This window comes from Cyrtonyx montezumae, unplaced genomic scaffold (assembly GCF_038088225.1).
Source record: "Cyrtonyx montezumae isolate F1298 unplaced genomic scaffold, pur_monq_1.0 scaffold_4, whole genome shotgun sequence".
NCBI lineage: Eukaryota > Metazoa > Chordata > Aves > Galliformes > Odontophoridae > Cyrtonyx > Cyrtonyx montezumae.
Genome location: NW_027072045.1, coordinates 12,726,323 through 12,743,042, shown reverse-complemented (window position 1 = coordinate 12,743,042; position 16,720 = coordinate 12,726,323). Strand labels below are relative to the sequence as shown.

The 16,720-nt window shown below is 43.0% G+C and overlaps 2 protein-coding genes across 2 annotated transcripts; both read left to right on the top strand.

Annotated features, from left to right (window-relative positions):
• Nucleotides 1-1,564: 1,564 nt before the first annotated feature.
• Nucleotides 1,565-5,370, top strand: STOX1 (storkhead box 1). The gene is made up of 2 exons (XM_065746277.1): nucleotides 1,565-1,790; nucleotides 3,096-5,370. Exons 1-2 carry the CDS (start codon nucleotides 1,565-1,567, stop codon nucleotides 5,360-5,362), a joined length of 2,493 nt encoding a protein of 830 aa, XP_065602349.1. The 3' UTR covers nucleotides 5,363-5,370.
• Nucleotides 5,371-6,730: 1,360 nt separating this feature from the next.
• On the top strand, nucleotides 6,731-16,420 carry LOC136054835 (nucleolar RNA helicase 2-like). The gene is made up of 15 exons (XM_065746283.1): nucleotides 6,731-6,886; nucleotides 7,228-7,494; nucleotides 8,546-8,621; nucleotides 9,159-9,337; nucleotides 10,036-10,153; nucleotides 10,457-10,642; nucleotides 10,824-10,969; nucleotides 11,537-11,686; nucleotides 12,930-13,091; nucleotides 13,634-13,753; nucleotides 14,181-14,254; nucleotides 14,418-14,577; nucleotides 14,856-14,990; nucleotides 15,285-15,329; nucleotides 16,104-16,420. Exons 1-15 carry the CDS (start codon nucleotides 6,782-6,784, stop codon nucleotides 16,293-16,295), a joined length of 2,115 nt encoding a protein of 704 aa, XP_065602355.1. The 5' UTR covers nucleotides 6,731-6,781; the 3' UTR covers nucleotides 16,296-16,420.
• Nucleotides 16,421-16,720: the final 300 nt, after the last annotated feature.

The window sequence follows — 16,720 nt, the reverse complement described above, 5'->3', positions numbered from 1 at the left end:
GCACACCAGTGCTCATGTTAGACATGACTTGCCCATGTTGTGATCATTATGGGCTCTGAAAGGGTATTCTTGGGTTTTGAGTGCCCAGGTAATGAGCAGAGTTTCAATGGACTGACAAACTAAAATGAAATATAGTAATGCATGACTGCTGGCAAAATGCCTAGGTAGGAGCTGGTAAATATAACTCTATCTTACATGTCAAAGTCAGGAGGGAATGATGTTTAATAGTCCTATTGTTAGCACTACTGATCTACACTGGGGATTTTAAATAAGCTTGCACTGTGAAGAATGCAATGTTAATACATATTTATATTCCTTCAGTATTAAGCTGGTTTTTGCTTACTACTTTGCTTAAACGTTACCTTGAAAGAGCCCTCCCTTAATGAAGATGTGGGATTTGAGGCTGTGAGACAGACACAGACAGTGATGGAAGATCATTAATGTTAATAAAGATAATACATTCAAATTACGTTTGGTGTTTTACTCCCTAGCAGCTTGGTGCTCTTCAGGAACAAACGGTACGATTGGCTGCAACACAGTGCCTACAGCTGAGAGCTGAGACAGCAAATTGTTCTCAAGAGTTACTACTGAATGCTGAGGGTTTTTTCCCCATACAAAAAGAAAGATTGCAATGGTTCCTGCACCTGCAAGGAGTATCCTAGCAACATCACTGGGGAAACTGTGTGCCAGGACTCTTTTTTTTTTCCTGAATGCTTTTTGTGGAAAGTAGCTGCCGTTGGAAAACAAAGGTCAAGAGCAATTTGAGCTTTTCCAAGTGCAACTGCTTAGTTCATTACTGAAAGAAATGTTTGTGTTGTTGTTTTCTGCTGAAAGGCTAAATATCAGGTTCCAGAGTCAGCCACCACGCTATCCAATTGCAGCTCAGCCGAACCTGAATATCACTCAATCTCAGATGTCTCCTCTCACTTGCAGGAAAATTACAGTTAGCTTTTAACTCTGGCTTTTGCCTCATGAAGTAACCAGCTGGTGCTGAGGATAGCTGGAGCTTTCTCTGCAACAGAACAGGAAGAACACAAAACAAAACCAGGTAGAGGACACAGATCATTGCTCTAACAAAAGGGGAAGAAAACAGCCTGTTTTTTTGGTTTGAGAAGGTATATGCGGTCCTGTTGTGATGCACGCGCAGACCTCAGGTAAGCTCCTGCTCTGTGCTTTGTCATCAGCTTTCAGGGAAAGTATAGGTTTCAGGTTTTCCTATATAGTTCACATTTGGCTATTGGGTGTTGATTTTTTTCATTAGCTATTCCGAGAAGTATATATTCTGTATGGGTTCAAACATAGTCATAAAAAAAACAGCTATTAGACACAACTGACTCTTGACTACCTGATTACTGAGCTAACTTAAGGCTTAAGCTAGAATTTAACACCAGACAAACTGATGTGCTTGAAGTAGCCTTCTGCTTCCATCGGTACAAAGACATGTTGAGTATACAGAGCCACTTGTCTTCCCTGAGAAATATTTGAGTAATTAGCAAAAGAAAAATAGTCGAGGATAAGGTGCTTGTTTTGAAGCAGCAAAAGAAAATAAAATTGAAAATCAGCTATGACTAATAGAAAAATGAAATGCTGTTCCACTCAAACTTATTGTTCTCTTCGTTTTTCCTTCTGGAGTACAGGTGGCATGCTCCCTGCTCCAATGAATCCTTGCTTACTGCCACAGTCTGTTCCTCTGACAGAAGGAATCTGCTGTACCATTTCTGACATGAACGCCAAGCAAACAACGGTCACACAGAAAACTTTAGTGGAGCAGTTAGTGAGAAGGTATCCAGGTAACGTGTTTGTTTCCCCTTCCTTTTCAAAATGACTCTATCATCAACCTTGAGTTTCTGATATCCGGTGAGCAATGCCTAAGAATATTAGCAGGCAGATGAGAGAATACTTGACTATGTATACAGTCCTTATCAACCTGAAAGCAAAACTGACATTGCTTTGAGTATGAGGGTTAAAAAATCCTTGAGGATAACTGAGAGAACTGGGTGCAGTAGAGTGCTGAGAGCATGCTCTTTCTCTTGAGAGTAGGAAAGTATACATGAGGAATTCAGGTAACAACAATGGAAAAGCACAGAACAGACTACTTGTGCTATCAGTAAGACTTGGATTTCTCTTTAAGAAGCAGGAATAAGTTTGACTTTGATAGCAGTCTACAGCTACAACCAGTGTCTGCTATCTCAAATGCAAGTGGCCTCAAAATCAGGTTTGTTGGTCAAATTCCAGCTCCTCCTTTCCTGAAAGCAGGATTATTACACCAAATCTTCCTTTTCTGATGGGACAGCAGACACTTCCATTCAATGCTGTGTTTTCTTTCAGCGTGAAAAACATTCAATTTCCCTTTGGTTATTGAAGTGGGGTGTGGGAATGTGCATCTGTGACTCCGTAGAAACTCATTATAGCTTTTTGCAGGAGGTTGCTTGGTTTCGTTTGGAATGAAACTTCCTCTTTTGAGTCACTGTAATCTCACAGCTCTGCAGTTGTTACAAGTAAGCTTTCCCACTACAGGGAAAAATTCTAATGCAGCCCCATAAACTGGTTCCGAAAGCTGCCAGCAATGTGTAGCCCATATGTGCACTGAGACTCCACAAGGTAGCACTTACAGCTCAGCTAGAAGGAGCACTCCAAGTTTACAGAAGGAATGTTTTTCTTGCTATGTTTTCACCTGGTTGGAAGTTCATTCTTGTGGGCCCGGTGATGTTTCCGTGCTGCCCCCACCTGGTGGGCCCAGGAGAGTTCTCCTTGACTCAGGGCTGCACTCTGCTGCTCCCAGATTTTGGGGCCACCACTATTACCCTACGGAGCCTCAGGGGTGTGGTTGGTGGACAGCGGGGTGCTAGCACAGTTGCTGGCTCTGGTGATGTATTAAAAAACAGTCCTGCCATTTGTCCTGCAGTATTTGACACTTTCACATTGCAATTATTTCCTATTTGCATCAATTTCAAACTTTTTTCAGAATCCCACAGACTAATTACTCTGGGCACTTCATGTTGACTCACTCCCAGATCTGTTGAAAGTTGTTTTTTTGATCAGTTCCCATTTTAAAAACTCTTTTCTAATTTGAGATATCTGTACCTTTCTTGTAGGCATTGCAGTTCCCTCCCAGAAAATCTTATACGACATCCTTGGCACTTTAATTAAAGAAAGGAAGATCTATCATACAGGAGAGGGATATTTCATTGTTACCGCCAACACCTACTTTGTCTCAAATGATGCCACAGAATACAGTAAAAGGGTCTGGCGGAAGGACAGTGAGGGCACTTACCAGGCAAACTCTGAGAGCTGTGTAGACCCAGTGAAAGAAAGCACTCCTACAGTATCCCATTGTCTCCTCGACCAGAATATGCTCCCTGAACAAAGTCTTGGGTGGTTAATGAGCCAGGAACCTAAAAGAAGAGGTAAGAAAGGCCACATTGAAAGGAAGCCTTTGATTCAAACTCACATAATCTCCTCATCTGCTGAAAATCGTTCCTGGGACACCATGAAATCCCTGACATCAGTGAAAGAGAAACTGAAACACAGAAGATTTGGCCTTGGCCTTTTCTGGAGAAGTACTCCTAAAAAAGAAAAGCATAAGGAGTACTCTACTTTTTCAGCCCAGTTTCCTCCCAGGGAATGGCCTGTCAGAGATGAAGATGACTTAGATAATATTCCACGTGATATTGAACATGAAATCATCAGGTGTATTAACCCTACCCTTACCGTTGATAATTTGATTAAACACACAAAATTAATGCAAAAGTTTGAGGAGAGGAAAAAATACACCACTGAGGGTACCTCGGCTGAAGCATTAACACTAAGGCAAAAGTACCTTTCAAAGGAGTGTGTGCAAAAGACTCAAATTAGGAAAGCAAAACACAAAAGGAAAACCGAGTCAAACAAAGAGAAGCAAATGAGCAGAAACAACTGGAAATCTCTCGTGGATGAGCCAACATCCCAAAGCCAGAAGCTGGAAGAGGACATTTCACTGCTTGTCACAAACCAACAGCCACTGGGTGCAGCAGCGGAATCCCAGGTCATATACAAAAGGCAAATTAAAAACCCCTTTCAGGGTCTCTCATGGAGACACAACTTTTATGCAAAAGCATACAAGGGTCGTATTAACAGGCAGAGGAAACCCAGGAGCCGAAACCAGGAAAGGGATTTACGAAGATTTACTAAGTCCTTGGATTCCTCCAGAGCCTCTGAATATGAAGCTGAACAACTGCTTGCTGAAATGCAGGCTGACAATACTAAGCAAAAGAAATTACCTGAAGCTAATAGGTTTTCCCTCCAATTAAAGAAAGACAGTTTAAGAGAAAAGGTTAGTTTTCCACAAAGCAGTGCTTTGCGAATAGATGATAAATGTAAATGCTTTCTGGAGAGCAAAGTTTCTGAAGACAACGTCTACAGAAGAGCAGTGAAAAGAAATCTTGGGGATGTTCAAAAATTCCTGGACTCCTACGCTGAAGATAAAAATGTGCATAAGGAAAAAACAAAATATTTATTACATCTGAAAGGTGAATACTTCAGGTACAAGGCTGACGCTGTAGGTGAGATGTTAGACCAAGCAGCAAACGAATTTCAGAATGTCCATCTCTCAAATTATACAACCAATGTTACAAGGGAAAAAGAATTTGTTGTGACATGCAGACAAAAGACAGATAAAAAGAATGAACCTGTATCTAAGTACGACTGTGCCAACCGTCCTGGATCAGTGAAGCTGGAAGGTGACAGGTTGACCAACAGATGCCATCCTCAGAACCAGAAAGCACATGATTGTGACAAGCATAGTTTGTTGCATCTGGATGACAGTTTTGAATGCAGCAAACCACATCAGTTGCTTTCTTGCCGTGCATTTTCAGGTACAAGAGACTGGAATAAACCTCTGCAAAAGCTGGGGACTCCTCTAAAAAACTCTAAGGTTAGTATTTATCCAAGCCAATATAATACAACTGTAAATAGATGTGACTCCAAAGGGTATGGATATAGGCAGAGTGCTGATTTTGCAGAATCAATTTGTGACTCAAAAAAGCATCAAAAGCCAGACCTCACAGAAGGAAGTTGCTCGTGCAGCCAGGTTCTTCCAACAGTTTCCAGAAAGGAAGAAGAAACCAGCTTTACTGAATGCATGAAGGCTTCAGCTGTGGGTTTCTGTGGCACTAATGAGGCTTTGCAGAACTGCACTTGTGAGATGGCAGAAACAGTGGCACGCCACACTTTGGGCCCAGAAGCCAGAGAAACAAGAACCTCCCCAGGAAAAATAGGTCTCATTTTAAAGAATGACCATACTGTGGTATCAGGAGAGAATCACACAGAGGGGACAGAAAACCACAGTGTTACAGGAGACAGTGGAATTGACTCCCCAAGGTAAGAAAACACATGTAACAGGTGTCATCATCAAATGATCAGATTTGCGTGGAACTTTTGCTGTATATCACAAACACCCCTCCCCAGCAGCAAAATCGGTATTACCTTTGAATTATGACCCAGAAATACTGAAAATGCACTGTGGTACCATGTCTTATTACATAAACTTTCTGCCTCAGTCTGCTATGCGTATCAGAATTACCAAGGTTGGAAAAGGCCACAAGATCCTCCAGTCCAACCGTCCACCTATCACCAATAGTTCTCAGTGATGCTGCTGTTTGTACTTTGTGTTTGCATTCTCCAGACGGGATGGAGTTGCACAGATGCAGAAATGCTTGGAGCTGTGGGTAAACACAATGTGTTTCTGTTAGCAGGAGCGTTTAGCTTGCTATATGAGTTATAGATATTGTTACAGTTACCCTGCTTGTAGGCGAAGAATAAAGTGTGCTTTATAAAGATGTCTGATTGTAACTTAAAGTACAAAATATCTAATTTGCTCAAAAGAGACGGGAGAAATGCGCACAGTGCCCTGAACTAGAGGCTTCTTTCATGGGGTACCTGTAGCCTGTAACTATGTACCTTTGTGAAGAGATTTTTTGCAAGTTTCTTGACAGAAAACACATTGATACAAAACAAAATGTACACAGTTGCATATGGTGAAGGCTTACGCAGCTGTTAACCTAGTTGGCAAGGACCTAAGTTAACAATACTGTGCGGGAAATCATACCCATTTTTTAATGGCACACTGCTGGTGTCGCGGCCATCTGAGGTGGCAGAAGCTGAGCCAGTTCAGCTTTCTTTTTAGACAGTGAAGTCTAACGTCCAATAACTGTCCTTTTAGATGGACTGAGAAGATGTGGCCTCCTGCATTCAGACAGCACACAGAACAGAAAGTTACTCCCTTCAGCTAACTCTAGCCAGGAAGGTTTGCTAAGTTTGTAACGTCTCAACCGTTTATTTGTTGAAGCATACTGTCGTTTGTTTTCCTGCGGTTTTCTTTCCGCACCGCCACGTCCAATAACGTTAGGTGGGGGCTGTCGCAGCGCTCTGTGCTCGGGCTGCCCCAGAGGAGCAACGCTCCACCTGAAAACTCCTGCAGGCGTTTCCGACTCGAGCCGCGGGCACAACCCGTCACAAAACGACGCCAAGCGACCGGATCGCCGCGCTACCGCCTCCTCCGCCCCGCCGCGCCTCGTGGATCCCGCTTTCTGTCTCCGCCCTCACACGAGGGCTCTGCGGACTGAGGAGGCGCGGCCGCGCCGTCATGGCGGCCGCCTCAGGGGCGCTCTCGGGGGGCGCCGGGATTTGTAGTCCGGCCGATAGGCGGCCTCCCATTGGCTGCGGGACGGCGGCCGTCCGCCGGGATCGGCGCCGACTTCCGGAGTGGGTTCCATTCCTGTCACGGCGCGGCTGCGGAGCGGCGATGCCTGAGGCCACACGGTTGTGCGCCGGCAGCGGGGCCGAGTCGGAGCCCGAGAGCCCTATGGAGAGCGAAGCCGCACCGGAGAGCAGCCGGCGGCGGCGCAAGGTACCGGGGAGGGCTCCGGGGCCTTCCGAGGCTGATTGCGGCACACTCGTGCCGCTCCTCCCGCGTGCCGGGCTCGCGCTTCCGCCTCCCCACGCAGTGGTGTCCGTATTCGTGTCCGTGTCCGTCCGGGGCAGCTCAGGCCGGGAGTGCGCCGCGGGGTCCCGGAGCAGGCCGGCCACGTGCGTAGCTTCCTGGAGGCCTCGTGTCGGGGCGGGGTTGGCCCGGTGCGGCGGCTGCCCGAGTACCGAGCCCCGTGGCGTGGGCTCGGCTGTGCTCCTCGGGAGGAGCTGGGGACGCACGTGTGCGCGTCTCTGATGGCCGTGTTGCTTTTGGCTCTCTAGAAGGAGAAGAAAGAGAAGAAATCCAAGCGGCACGATAAGGTTCGGAAGAGGAAAGCTCAGACGGATGAAAGCGAGCAGTCGGAGGAGGAGAGCAACTCGCCGAAGCTCAAGAAAGCGAAGAGCGGAGGGAAACAAAATGGACACGTGAGGGAGGAGAGCCCGGAGAATGCCAGGCTGTCTACTGACAATGCCAAATCCTCGCACAAGAAAAGGCATAGCAACTCCAGTGAGACGTCCAGCGGGGATGGGGACAGCGACCAGGAGCAGGTAACCGCGGTGCCTCGTGTGCCCGCAGGGGGAGATTTCAACTCCCAGTCAGTTACAGTCAGGCTAGCTACGTTGAGAGTAGGTTGCCTTCAATTCTGTGTACTTTTTCCCATCATGATCAATGGGAAGGCTGCTATGAGTTTCCAAGACTGAAAGCTGCTTGGTTCTGCTTGCTGGCAATTATTGGAGAACAGCTGGAGTTGTGAGAGCACTGAAGTTCTAAATCCGTATCCATGGTTTCCTTGTGTCAGCTGTGGAGCTGCTGCTTGCTGCCTCCAGGCTGTAGGGACAGGGCATCCAGATGTGATTTAATGGCAGTGGCTGTGATTGCTAGAGATACGTCTTAATTGGCTTTTTGATAAGATGAGTTCTTCTGTGGTAAATAACTATTTTTTTTGTGTGTGTAGCTAGTGGAGAAAGAAACATATCACACGTTTTTTCCATGTGTGATGTAACAAGCTGATAGCTCTAATGTGATAAGTTCCACCTTAGTGTAAGAAAATATATCGTTGTAACTGTTCTGTATTTTTAAGCCCTTGTGTAGTAATAGTTGTTTGGGTTTATTTTTGGACTTGGATTCTACCTGCTAAAATGTACGTTGAAGTGAGGCACTGAGAAGATTTGCTGATTTGTTACTCCTGGGAATCCATTTATGTCTGGAAATCACTGTGCTGTACAAGTTGGGCAGTAGGTGGTTGGTTGGATATCAGACTCACTTCTTGTCCATTACAGCTTACTCTGCTCTGCTTGCCTGCCTGTAATTGCCTGAAATATAATCTTAAAACTTGAGAAACTTTAAGAGGTTGGGTTTGGACATTTTGCATTATTATGCTGTTATATTCAAAGTCTTTGTTTAAATTCCAGATTACTTCTGTCTAACTTCTAAATATATTAGTAAGTAAAATAAAGGAGGCTGTTCAGCCACAGCTGTGATATTGTTCCTGGAAGTTTGACCTTCAGCTAGGACACCAGAGTGCATGCTGTTAGCCTACATTTTCTGATGGTCACATGTGATATTCACACAATATCTGAATTATTATTTGCTTAACAGGAGATGACTGAAGAACAGAAAGAGGGTGCTTTCTCCAATTTCCCTATCTCTAAAGAGACTGTTCAGCTTCTTCAAGGTAAGTGTCTTTTCGTGATGTGATTTGCCCAGCCCAGGCTTTGCAGCAGAACTTCAAATGAAAGATAGAAGCTCAAAAAATGGTGTGAGAAATTTTCGGTTCCAAGTTATGTCGTAGCAAAGAAAAGAAAACCAGTTATATTTGGCATCTCTGACGTCAGTTTGTGAATGACTTAATGTGAAATTGAGAGATGAAGTAGTTTTAACATATGTTTTATTTGAAAGCAATAGACTTTGTTAGCTAAGTGGGGAGCATTATATTAATACGGCCAGAGTATTTAAAGGCTTTCATTGAAGGCTGCTAATTTCATCTGTCCCCATCTCTGGTGCTATGAAATAGGAGAGTAAAGCAGGCAGTCCCAAGGTACTGCCGGGATTAAATCAATCCTCTGTGATTAAATAAATCAATGGGGGTGATGATACAGTCCTGACTTGCTCTGAACTTGCTTGGTGGATGTTCTGCTTGGGGTGACCTCCACTGGGGAGTATGGAAGACTTGTTGTTATCATATTAAAGCAGTCTCTTCTAATTGTTACAGCTCGAGGAGTGACATACCTGTTTCCTGTGCAAGTGAAGACCTTCCACCCAGTATATTCTGGCAAAGATGTAATTGCTCAAGCACGAACTGGAACAGGGAAGACTTTCTCTTTTGCTATTCCCTTAATTGAAAAACTTCAGGCTGACTCGCAGGAAAGGAGAAGAGGCCGTTCACCAAAAGTAACTATGCTTAGCTAGAATGCTGGTTTTGCATTTATCTTAATGTCCAAGTGATTCAGAAGTTTAACACACTGAAAAAGTGCTTCATGTTTATGCAGGGTTAAAAGTTATTTCCTTAAACGTGTTTGTTTAAATGTTTTAATAGTGGGAGGTGTTAAAAATACTTATTTTTCAGAAGGGCCAGCACAAGATGTTGAAACTTCTTTTCCAGAGAATGTATTTTCATTATGAGCTCTCAGCATTCTGATCAAAAACATCATAAATTTGTTTTTACCAAGTTCTCATAACGTGACTAGATAGGCCAAAGTCTCTAATAACTAGATAGGCCAAAGCTGATCATATCCTCTTTAATGGTTGGAAGTGTTTTGTCTCTGAAGTTTATCTTGTCACTCATCTCATGGGCTACCTGAAACTTAATTAAAAAAGAGGTGCTAGGTGCATTATTTGTATTCAGCCATCATTGTCTTGGCCTTGCAGACAAGGGAGAGCTTTCATTGAGATAGTCTCTGTTGTCAGATTTTAGAGCAGTATTGCAACTCCAGGCTAGTAGCTTGACCACCCTCATCTGCGATGAAGCCTGTGTACTGGGAGAGAAGACAGCTGTGATCCCTTCCAATGCAAGCCACTTAATGTTTCTGTGACAGCAGCAGCTTGTTAGAAGCCATGTTGAGAGATTGTCTGTTTGTCATCCTATGTAGGTACTGGTTCTTGCTCCAACAAGAGAGCTGGCAAACCAGGTTGCCAAAGATTTCAAGGACATAACAAGAAAGCTCACAGTGGCTTGTTTTTATGGAGGAACACCGTATAACGGACAAAGTAAGTGACACACCACCAATTATTGAAATGTCAGTCGACTGTTGTATTTGAGAAATGCAGGTGGGTCTTTCCAGATGCAGACGTTAACTCAAGATCTGGAGAGCAATTGTGGAGTATTCAATGGCTCAGAATCTCTCGTTATGCTGGGAAGTAACTGCAGATCTCAATTATATTCTTGGTGTTCTTTGTCTTTAGTGGTTTAAGAAGCTGTTATTTGATAGTTCATCTGCTACTGGGTGTCTCTAATGTAGAGAAAGCTCATTAGTTCACTGCTAAGTTTTCTGCTCTTTTCTTCGTTATCAGTTGATCTCATTAGAAGTGGAATTGACATTTTGGTTGGGACACCTGGTCGAATCAAAGACCATCTTCAGAATGGCAAACTAGACCTTACCAAGGTGAAACACGTTGTCCTTGATGAAGTTGACCAGATGTTGGACATGGGATTTGCTGAGCAAGTGGAGGACATCTTACGTGTTGCGTACAAAAAGGGTAATCTCAATGTTTAATCAAATAGTAGGAATAAGTGATCATTTGGTTTCAGAAAATATGCTCAGGTTTTAGCAAAGTTGCAATTTGACTTTATTTAGAAATGATTGAGTAGTGTCTTCTTGTATGCATCTATAAAAGAAAAAGATATAAAGGTTTTGAAACATTATTTCTATGTTTTAAGATTCTGAAGACAATCCCCAGACACTACTGTTTTCTGCAACATGCCCAAATTGGGTGTATGATGTGGCTAAAAAATACATGAAGTCAAAATATGAGCAGGTTGACCTGATTGGGAGAAAAACTCAAAAGGCTGCTACGACAGTAGAAGTGAGTAATCTGTCTAAAGGAAATGTTTTCAGACCTCATCCCTTTCACTTTTTGACACACATCATCCTGACCTGAAGTGCTTTGTCATGATGGTGTTGAAGGCTTGTAATTCAGTAGAGATTTGTTGTTGAGATTTAAGCATTGTCTCACAGTTACTTTGAGAGATCAGTTGTATGCATCATAATTGTACTGGTGGAATTGAAAGAGTGTTAATCTTGAGCTTGAAGAAAGCTTGTAACACTATTTGTTTCACTTTATCTGGCATAAAGCTGTAGCTTCTAGAGCTGTGATAAAATCCTGCAGCTCTTTTACTGTCCTCCAGAGAAGTGGTGTATTATCTCCAATTTTTTTTAAAGCAAAGGGAAAACAGATCTGTAGACTGTTTTTTTTTTTTTTCTTACTGTAATAACTCCACTTAATGTTAGACTGATCATGGTGTACATAAGGGCTTTATAATTTGCTCATCAAGAAACTTTATAACTAATATTTCTGGGTTGTCCGGTTTCAAATGTTTTAAAGAGTCCTTTGGGATTTGTACAAGCTAAACTCTGGAATTCTTTTCCATAGCATTTGGCTATAGAGTGTCACTGGTCTCAGAGAGCTGCGGTTATTGGAGATGTCATTCAGGTCTACAGTGGCAGCCACGGGAGGACCATTGTGTTCTGTGAAACCAAAAAGGATGCAAATGAACTGGCCCTGAATGCTTCAATCAAGCAGGTATTTCATCGTTTGCATTAAGTAACGAGGCCTGTCACAGAAACATCACACCTACATTGATACCGGAGCAGTGCTGAGTTTTAGGGTGACTTTGAAAGTGAAGGAGGCAGGGTTTTGCAGGTGGTCAGATCAAAACAAACCCTTTAAAAAGCTAAAAACGATTGAAAATTCATAGCATTATAATCTCCAGGGCTAGGCTGCACTAGCAGACACCAGCCTACATTTTTCTGAAGAGTTCTTGCTGACATTAAATGAAGCAGTTGTGAGTTAGTTTCTTTTCTTTTAGGGAGAACTGTCTTGGATTAAAACGTGGTGACTGACTTAGAGAGCTACTGGAATAGCAATTACTGAGATGTGATGCTGATGTTAGTTAGTACCCCAATTAGGATTTAGAGTGGTAAAGTGCCAGAGCCTCTGTCTGTATCTCGTCAAGATGCTTATTAGCTGTTGAGATGAGTTTAAAGATGTACGCACAGGAAGAATTCAATCATGCTATCTATCTCCTGTGGATGAGCTTTAGTGTTTTTCCTGAGATTTATAGTGCAGCACAGTAGCACTGGTGGGAAAGCACTTGTGGTGCTTTGTTGTGTTGTGCTGCTGGGACTGCGTGCCCCTTTTTGGTGGTGGTACCTCAGCAACCACTTCTTCTGCATGTATTTTCGGTAGGGAAATGGGTTACCCAATGTCTAGAAAGCAGTTAGCTTTATGTTCCTAGGGAAAGGAGAAGCTTTTTGGTCTGCCCCAACTGTTCAGGAGTGTTTCTCCCACGCTCCTAGATGACCTCACTAACAGCTAAACCTGAGCGTGGGGCCTTGTCCTGCGTTACTGGTGGTGTTAGTGATATCAAATCTTGCATAGGCAATGCAGAACTGATCTTGGCAGGTAAGAGAAGTAAATTACTTAGATGTTTCTGTTTTCACACATTAATGCTCACTAGCAGCGAATATGATTATTCCATTTACAAGGTGACATTAATCCAGAGCTGTGCGGTAAAGCTTTTTGAACCCTGTCATGACTCTGGGATTGTGTTTTGTTGTTTTGAATAATTCCCTCCTTGTACGTGGAAAACTTAAACCAACTATAAGCAGCAGGTGAAATGTGAAGGAAAAAAATGATTTTTGTATGTTTTGGCAAATTGGCAAACTTTTATCTTACTATTCAGTGTCATAGCAAGATACCAGCTAGAAGGGACCATAAAACAGAGTTGAATTTCAGTAAGTCCTGTGATAATGCTGTTTTTCAGGACTGCCAGTCATTGCATGGTGACATTCCTCAGAAGCAAAGAGAGATCACTCTGAAAGGTTTTAGAAACGGTGCTTTTAAAGTTCTAGTTGCAACCAACGTAGCTGCCCGTGGTTTAGATATCCCTGAAGTTGACCTGGTTGTACAAAGCTCACCACCAAAGGTAAGTTGAGTGTCTTGTAATAATAATAATTTCATAGAGTCTTGTTTTCAAGTAGTAAATGTTAGCAAGGGGTGGTATTCACCATAGCATTTATCGTTATTACATTTAAAGGTAAGGAATGTCTTGATCTACGAAAGTAGTTTCTTTGAGGATTTTTCAGAGTGGATCAGTGCCTAGAATGTTTGAAGATGTTCCTTCAAATGGTTTCTTTTGTGGCTTTCTGAAGCCTCTCCCTCCAAGGCTTCATACGGTAGTTACAAGTCGGGAAGCAGTGAGAAGCAAAGAAGAGCTGCTGGCCTTGGGAGGTGTGAGTGGAACTGTCAGAGGTGTACATAATCTTTTTCCATATTCTACATCCTTTCAAAGGATTATGGAAAAGCTTGCTCTTCTGAATTTAAGAAAGCAATGTTTTTAACTTAGTTCTCAGGTGCAGTTTCTGTGCGTTGTTCAGTCTAAGTTGTAATAGCTCCTACTAACATGTGCGAGTGCAATTGGTGAGACTGCAGTGAGCTGGGTAATTCACAGTGCTGTTTATTTTGAAGGATGTGGAGTCCTACATCCACCGTTCTGGACGCACAGGTCGAGCTGGCCGGACCGGGATCTGTATCTGTTTTTATCAGCGAAAGGAAGAGAATCAGTTACGATATGTGGAACTAAAAGCGGTAAAGTAGTTTTCCTCTGTTCACGAGCACCAAACGTGATGTTTTAGGGCAGCGTGTCAAATCCTCATGTCAAGTTTTGTTCGTGTCAGTAAGGGTACACTCTAAAAAACATCCTGCTGAGGTTCAGTTATTCTGCAGGTTGGGTGCAATGTAAATTCCTGTGGAGCAGGCAGTGCACTGCACATCTTTGTACCCAGACCTTCTCAGCAAAGGCCATAAGACCTGGTGCATAAGCAGCATTTGTTTTATCCATTTTCTTTTAAAATCATCTTTGTACTTTTCAATAACAAAGTAGGGAGTCAAAATGTTAAAAGCACAAGGAAAATGTAAGATTCAAATGACTGTTTCATGAAGAATCCAACGCTATTTCTTTAAAATCAAATTAATATTTACAACTTTCATCTGTATTTTGCTTTATACATTTCAGGGCATTACGTTCAAACGTGTTGGTGTTCCTACTGCAACAGATATAATAAAGGCTTCCAGCAAAGATGCCATCAGGTGTGTTGTACTAGTCAAGGTCTATTTTATTTTCCCATTTTCTAGTTCAGAAGGGCTGGTTGGACTGTCCGTTGCCATCTCTGAGCTCTCTGAACTCATCACTGTTACTTGGGCTGTTGTTTTTTATATCTGTTTCCAGACTAGAATTTTTTTCCCCCCTTAGATGTCTGGATTCTGTTCCTCAAACTGCTATTGAGTATTTCAAAGAGTCTGCTCAGTTGCTAATAGAAGAGAAGGGACCAGTTCATGCTCTGGCTGCAGCTCTGGCACATATTTCAGGTGCTACTTCCATTGAACAGCGCTCTCTGCTGAACTCGGACGTGGTAAGTGTGTATAGTTTTGTTTGTCTTGAATTTGAAAAAGCATAAACAAACAACTCCCCCCACATATATGAAGAATTATTTATCCATCTGCTCATGGAAACTGCATTTAAGCTACTAACTGCTACTATTTTAATTAAGAATATATGGGATTTAAGTCTGCCTGTTCCTTCATAAGAGGAGCTGTTCGAAAACATCAGTGGTAAAATAGCATGTTTTTGACTGATAGATGAGCTAAAGCTTATTTCTCTGACTGAATGTAACATGCCCCATTTCTTCAGGGCTTTGTTACAATGATACTGCGCTGCTCAGAAGAAATAAACAATATGAGCTATGTTTGGCGAAGACTACGGGAACAGCTGGGCGGTGACGTTGACAGGAAGGTGAACAGAATGTGTTTCATCAAGGGAAGAATGGTAAGTTTGTTGTGTGTGCGTGTGTTTTATGCTAAGAAATGCATACATTCAGTATAGGAAGAACTTTGATGGAGCGAATTTACAGATGAGTAATGGCAGATGTGGTAAAGACCACGATTTGTGAAACACTGGTACAACCTGAAAGGTTTTGAAGCGTAAAATTCAACATAAAGGGCACTGAAATGGAGAGCTTTGCATTAGTGCAAAGTTCTGTTATACTTTAGATTGATTGGTAACTGAAAAAAAAACCAAAACAGACTTGATTTGTGTGCATTGAAACTGTTCTCTTTTTAGGGCGTGTGCTTTGATATTCCTGTAGCAGATCAAAAGGACATAGAGGTATGCATTTCGTGGAAACTTCTGGTCACAGCGGACTGTAGGTGAAACTAGAAGGACTGGGTTAGGCTGAAAACATTACCTAGGCTGTGTCCTGCCTCTTCCAGCAGCCAGAAAGGGTGGCTGGGAAGGAATAGAGGAATTAAACAAGCATCCAGTGTTCCTTTCCTAAATTATTCCTGTATCCACTGAGAACAGTGGTGTTGTGAATAACCCACCCCTTCTTACTCCTGCTGGATTGATCTTTGTAGCAAGCTGTGTTTCACTTAAATATCCCTTTGTTTCCATCTGCTTCTCACTTCTTTCCCCTCAGACTCACTCCTCAGAGAAATCAGGTTTTTGGCTGGCACAGTTAGCATTCCCATGCCAAATTCCCTAGGATTCTGTTTTTTTGTTTCAGTATTACTCCCTCAGTGCATCCCCATTCCCTCGTGCCCCAGTGTTTGCTTGCTCCTAAAACACTTCCCAGTTCTGGATCAGGGGTGATGAAGATGGAGGCTGGGACAGTAATAACTAGTGGAATTGAGAGCAAGGTGGGGTAAGAGCTGGGGCTGCTGTGTAGGTCTCTAGGCTTGGTGTTGGTTCTGGTGTATGGCGTCTGAGGCTGAAGTTTCTATGCTGGTTTCAAAATTTTCCAGCATTAATAGGAATGTGAATACCCTATATTTGCTAACACATCTCTTTTTGCTTTTCAGTTAAGCAAATTTACTGATTAGGAAATACACCATATCTGGACTCCTGAAGTTTAATTCTATACCTGTGATGTTATTTTAACAGGGAAGATGGGAGGATTCCAAGCAGTGCCGGCTGTGTGTGGCAAACGAATTACCTGAGCTAGAAGAATCACAGCGAGGAGGAGGAGGAAATGGCAGAAGCTTCTCGGGCTCCAGGAACGGGCGGCGTGGCGGCTCGGGGAGGAACAGGTTCAGAAGCAGGGGCCAGAAACGAAGCTACGACAGAGCGTTTTGATCACTGACCTCAGAAGCAGAGCAGCAGGGCAGCAGTGTTTTGTAATAGGCTGTTCCTGTGCGTGTTTGTATCACTTCAGAAAAACATGTCATTTGGTTCTGGGGGGGTTTTCTTTTCCTGTGGTCATAAACAAGGTCATGTTCACAAAAAAAAAAAAAAAAAGGCAACTGTTTATTTCGTTACTGCCATTTCATCTGTGTGTCAGACCTCCATCTCTGTTCCGGTATCCATCTGTCGCATCCAGACCTGTAGCCCGGCTCACTGTATGCAGCCACACCTGTACATTTCCCCCCAAAAAAACCCAAAACAAAGTAGTAAACTATTATTTTACAAGTTCCTAGTGTACGTGAGCTGCTTTGAACGCAGTGCTGCGCAGCTGGAGCCCTCACTGCGGCCTTGAAGGGGTCATCTCTCCCCTACGGCTC

Bases quoted from the DNA above. Each gene is read 5' to 3' on its own strand.
- STOX1 (XM_065746277.1), top strand. From the start codon at position 1,565: ATGACTAATAGAAAAATGAAATGCTGTTCCACTCAAACTTATTGTTCT. The intron at 1,791-3,095 runs GTAACGTGTTTG...CCTTTCTTGTAG, and splicing joins GTTAGTGAGAAGGTATCCAG to GCATTGCAGTTCCCTCCCAG.
- LOC136054835 (XM_065746283.1), top strand. From the start codon at position 6,782: ATGCCTGAGGCCACACGGTTGTGCGCCGGCAGCGGGGCCGAGTCGGAG. The intron at 10,643-10,823 runs GTAATCTCAATG...CTATGTTTTAAG, and splicing joins ACGTGTTGCGTACAAAAAGG to ATTCTGAAGACAATCCCCAG. The intron at 11,687-12,929 runs GTATTTCATCGT...GCTGTTTTTCAG, and splicing joins TGAATGCTTCAATCAAGCAG to GACTGCCAGTCATTGCATGG.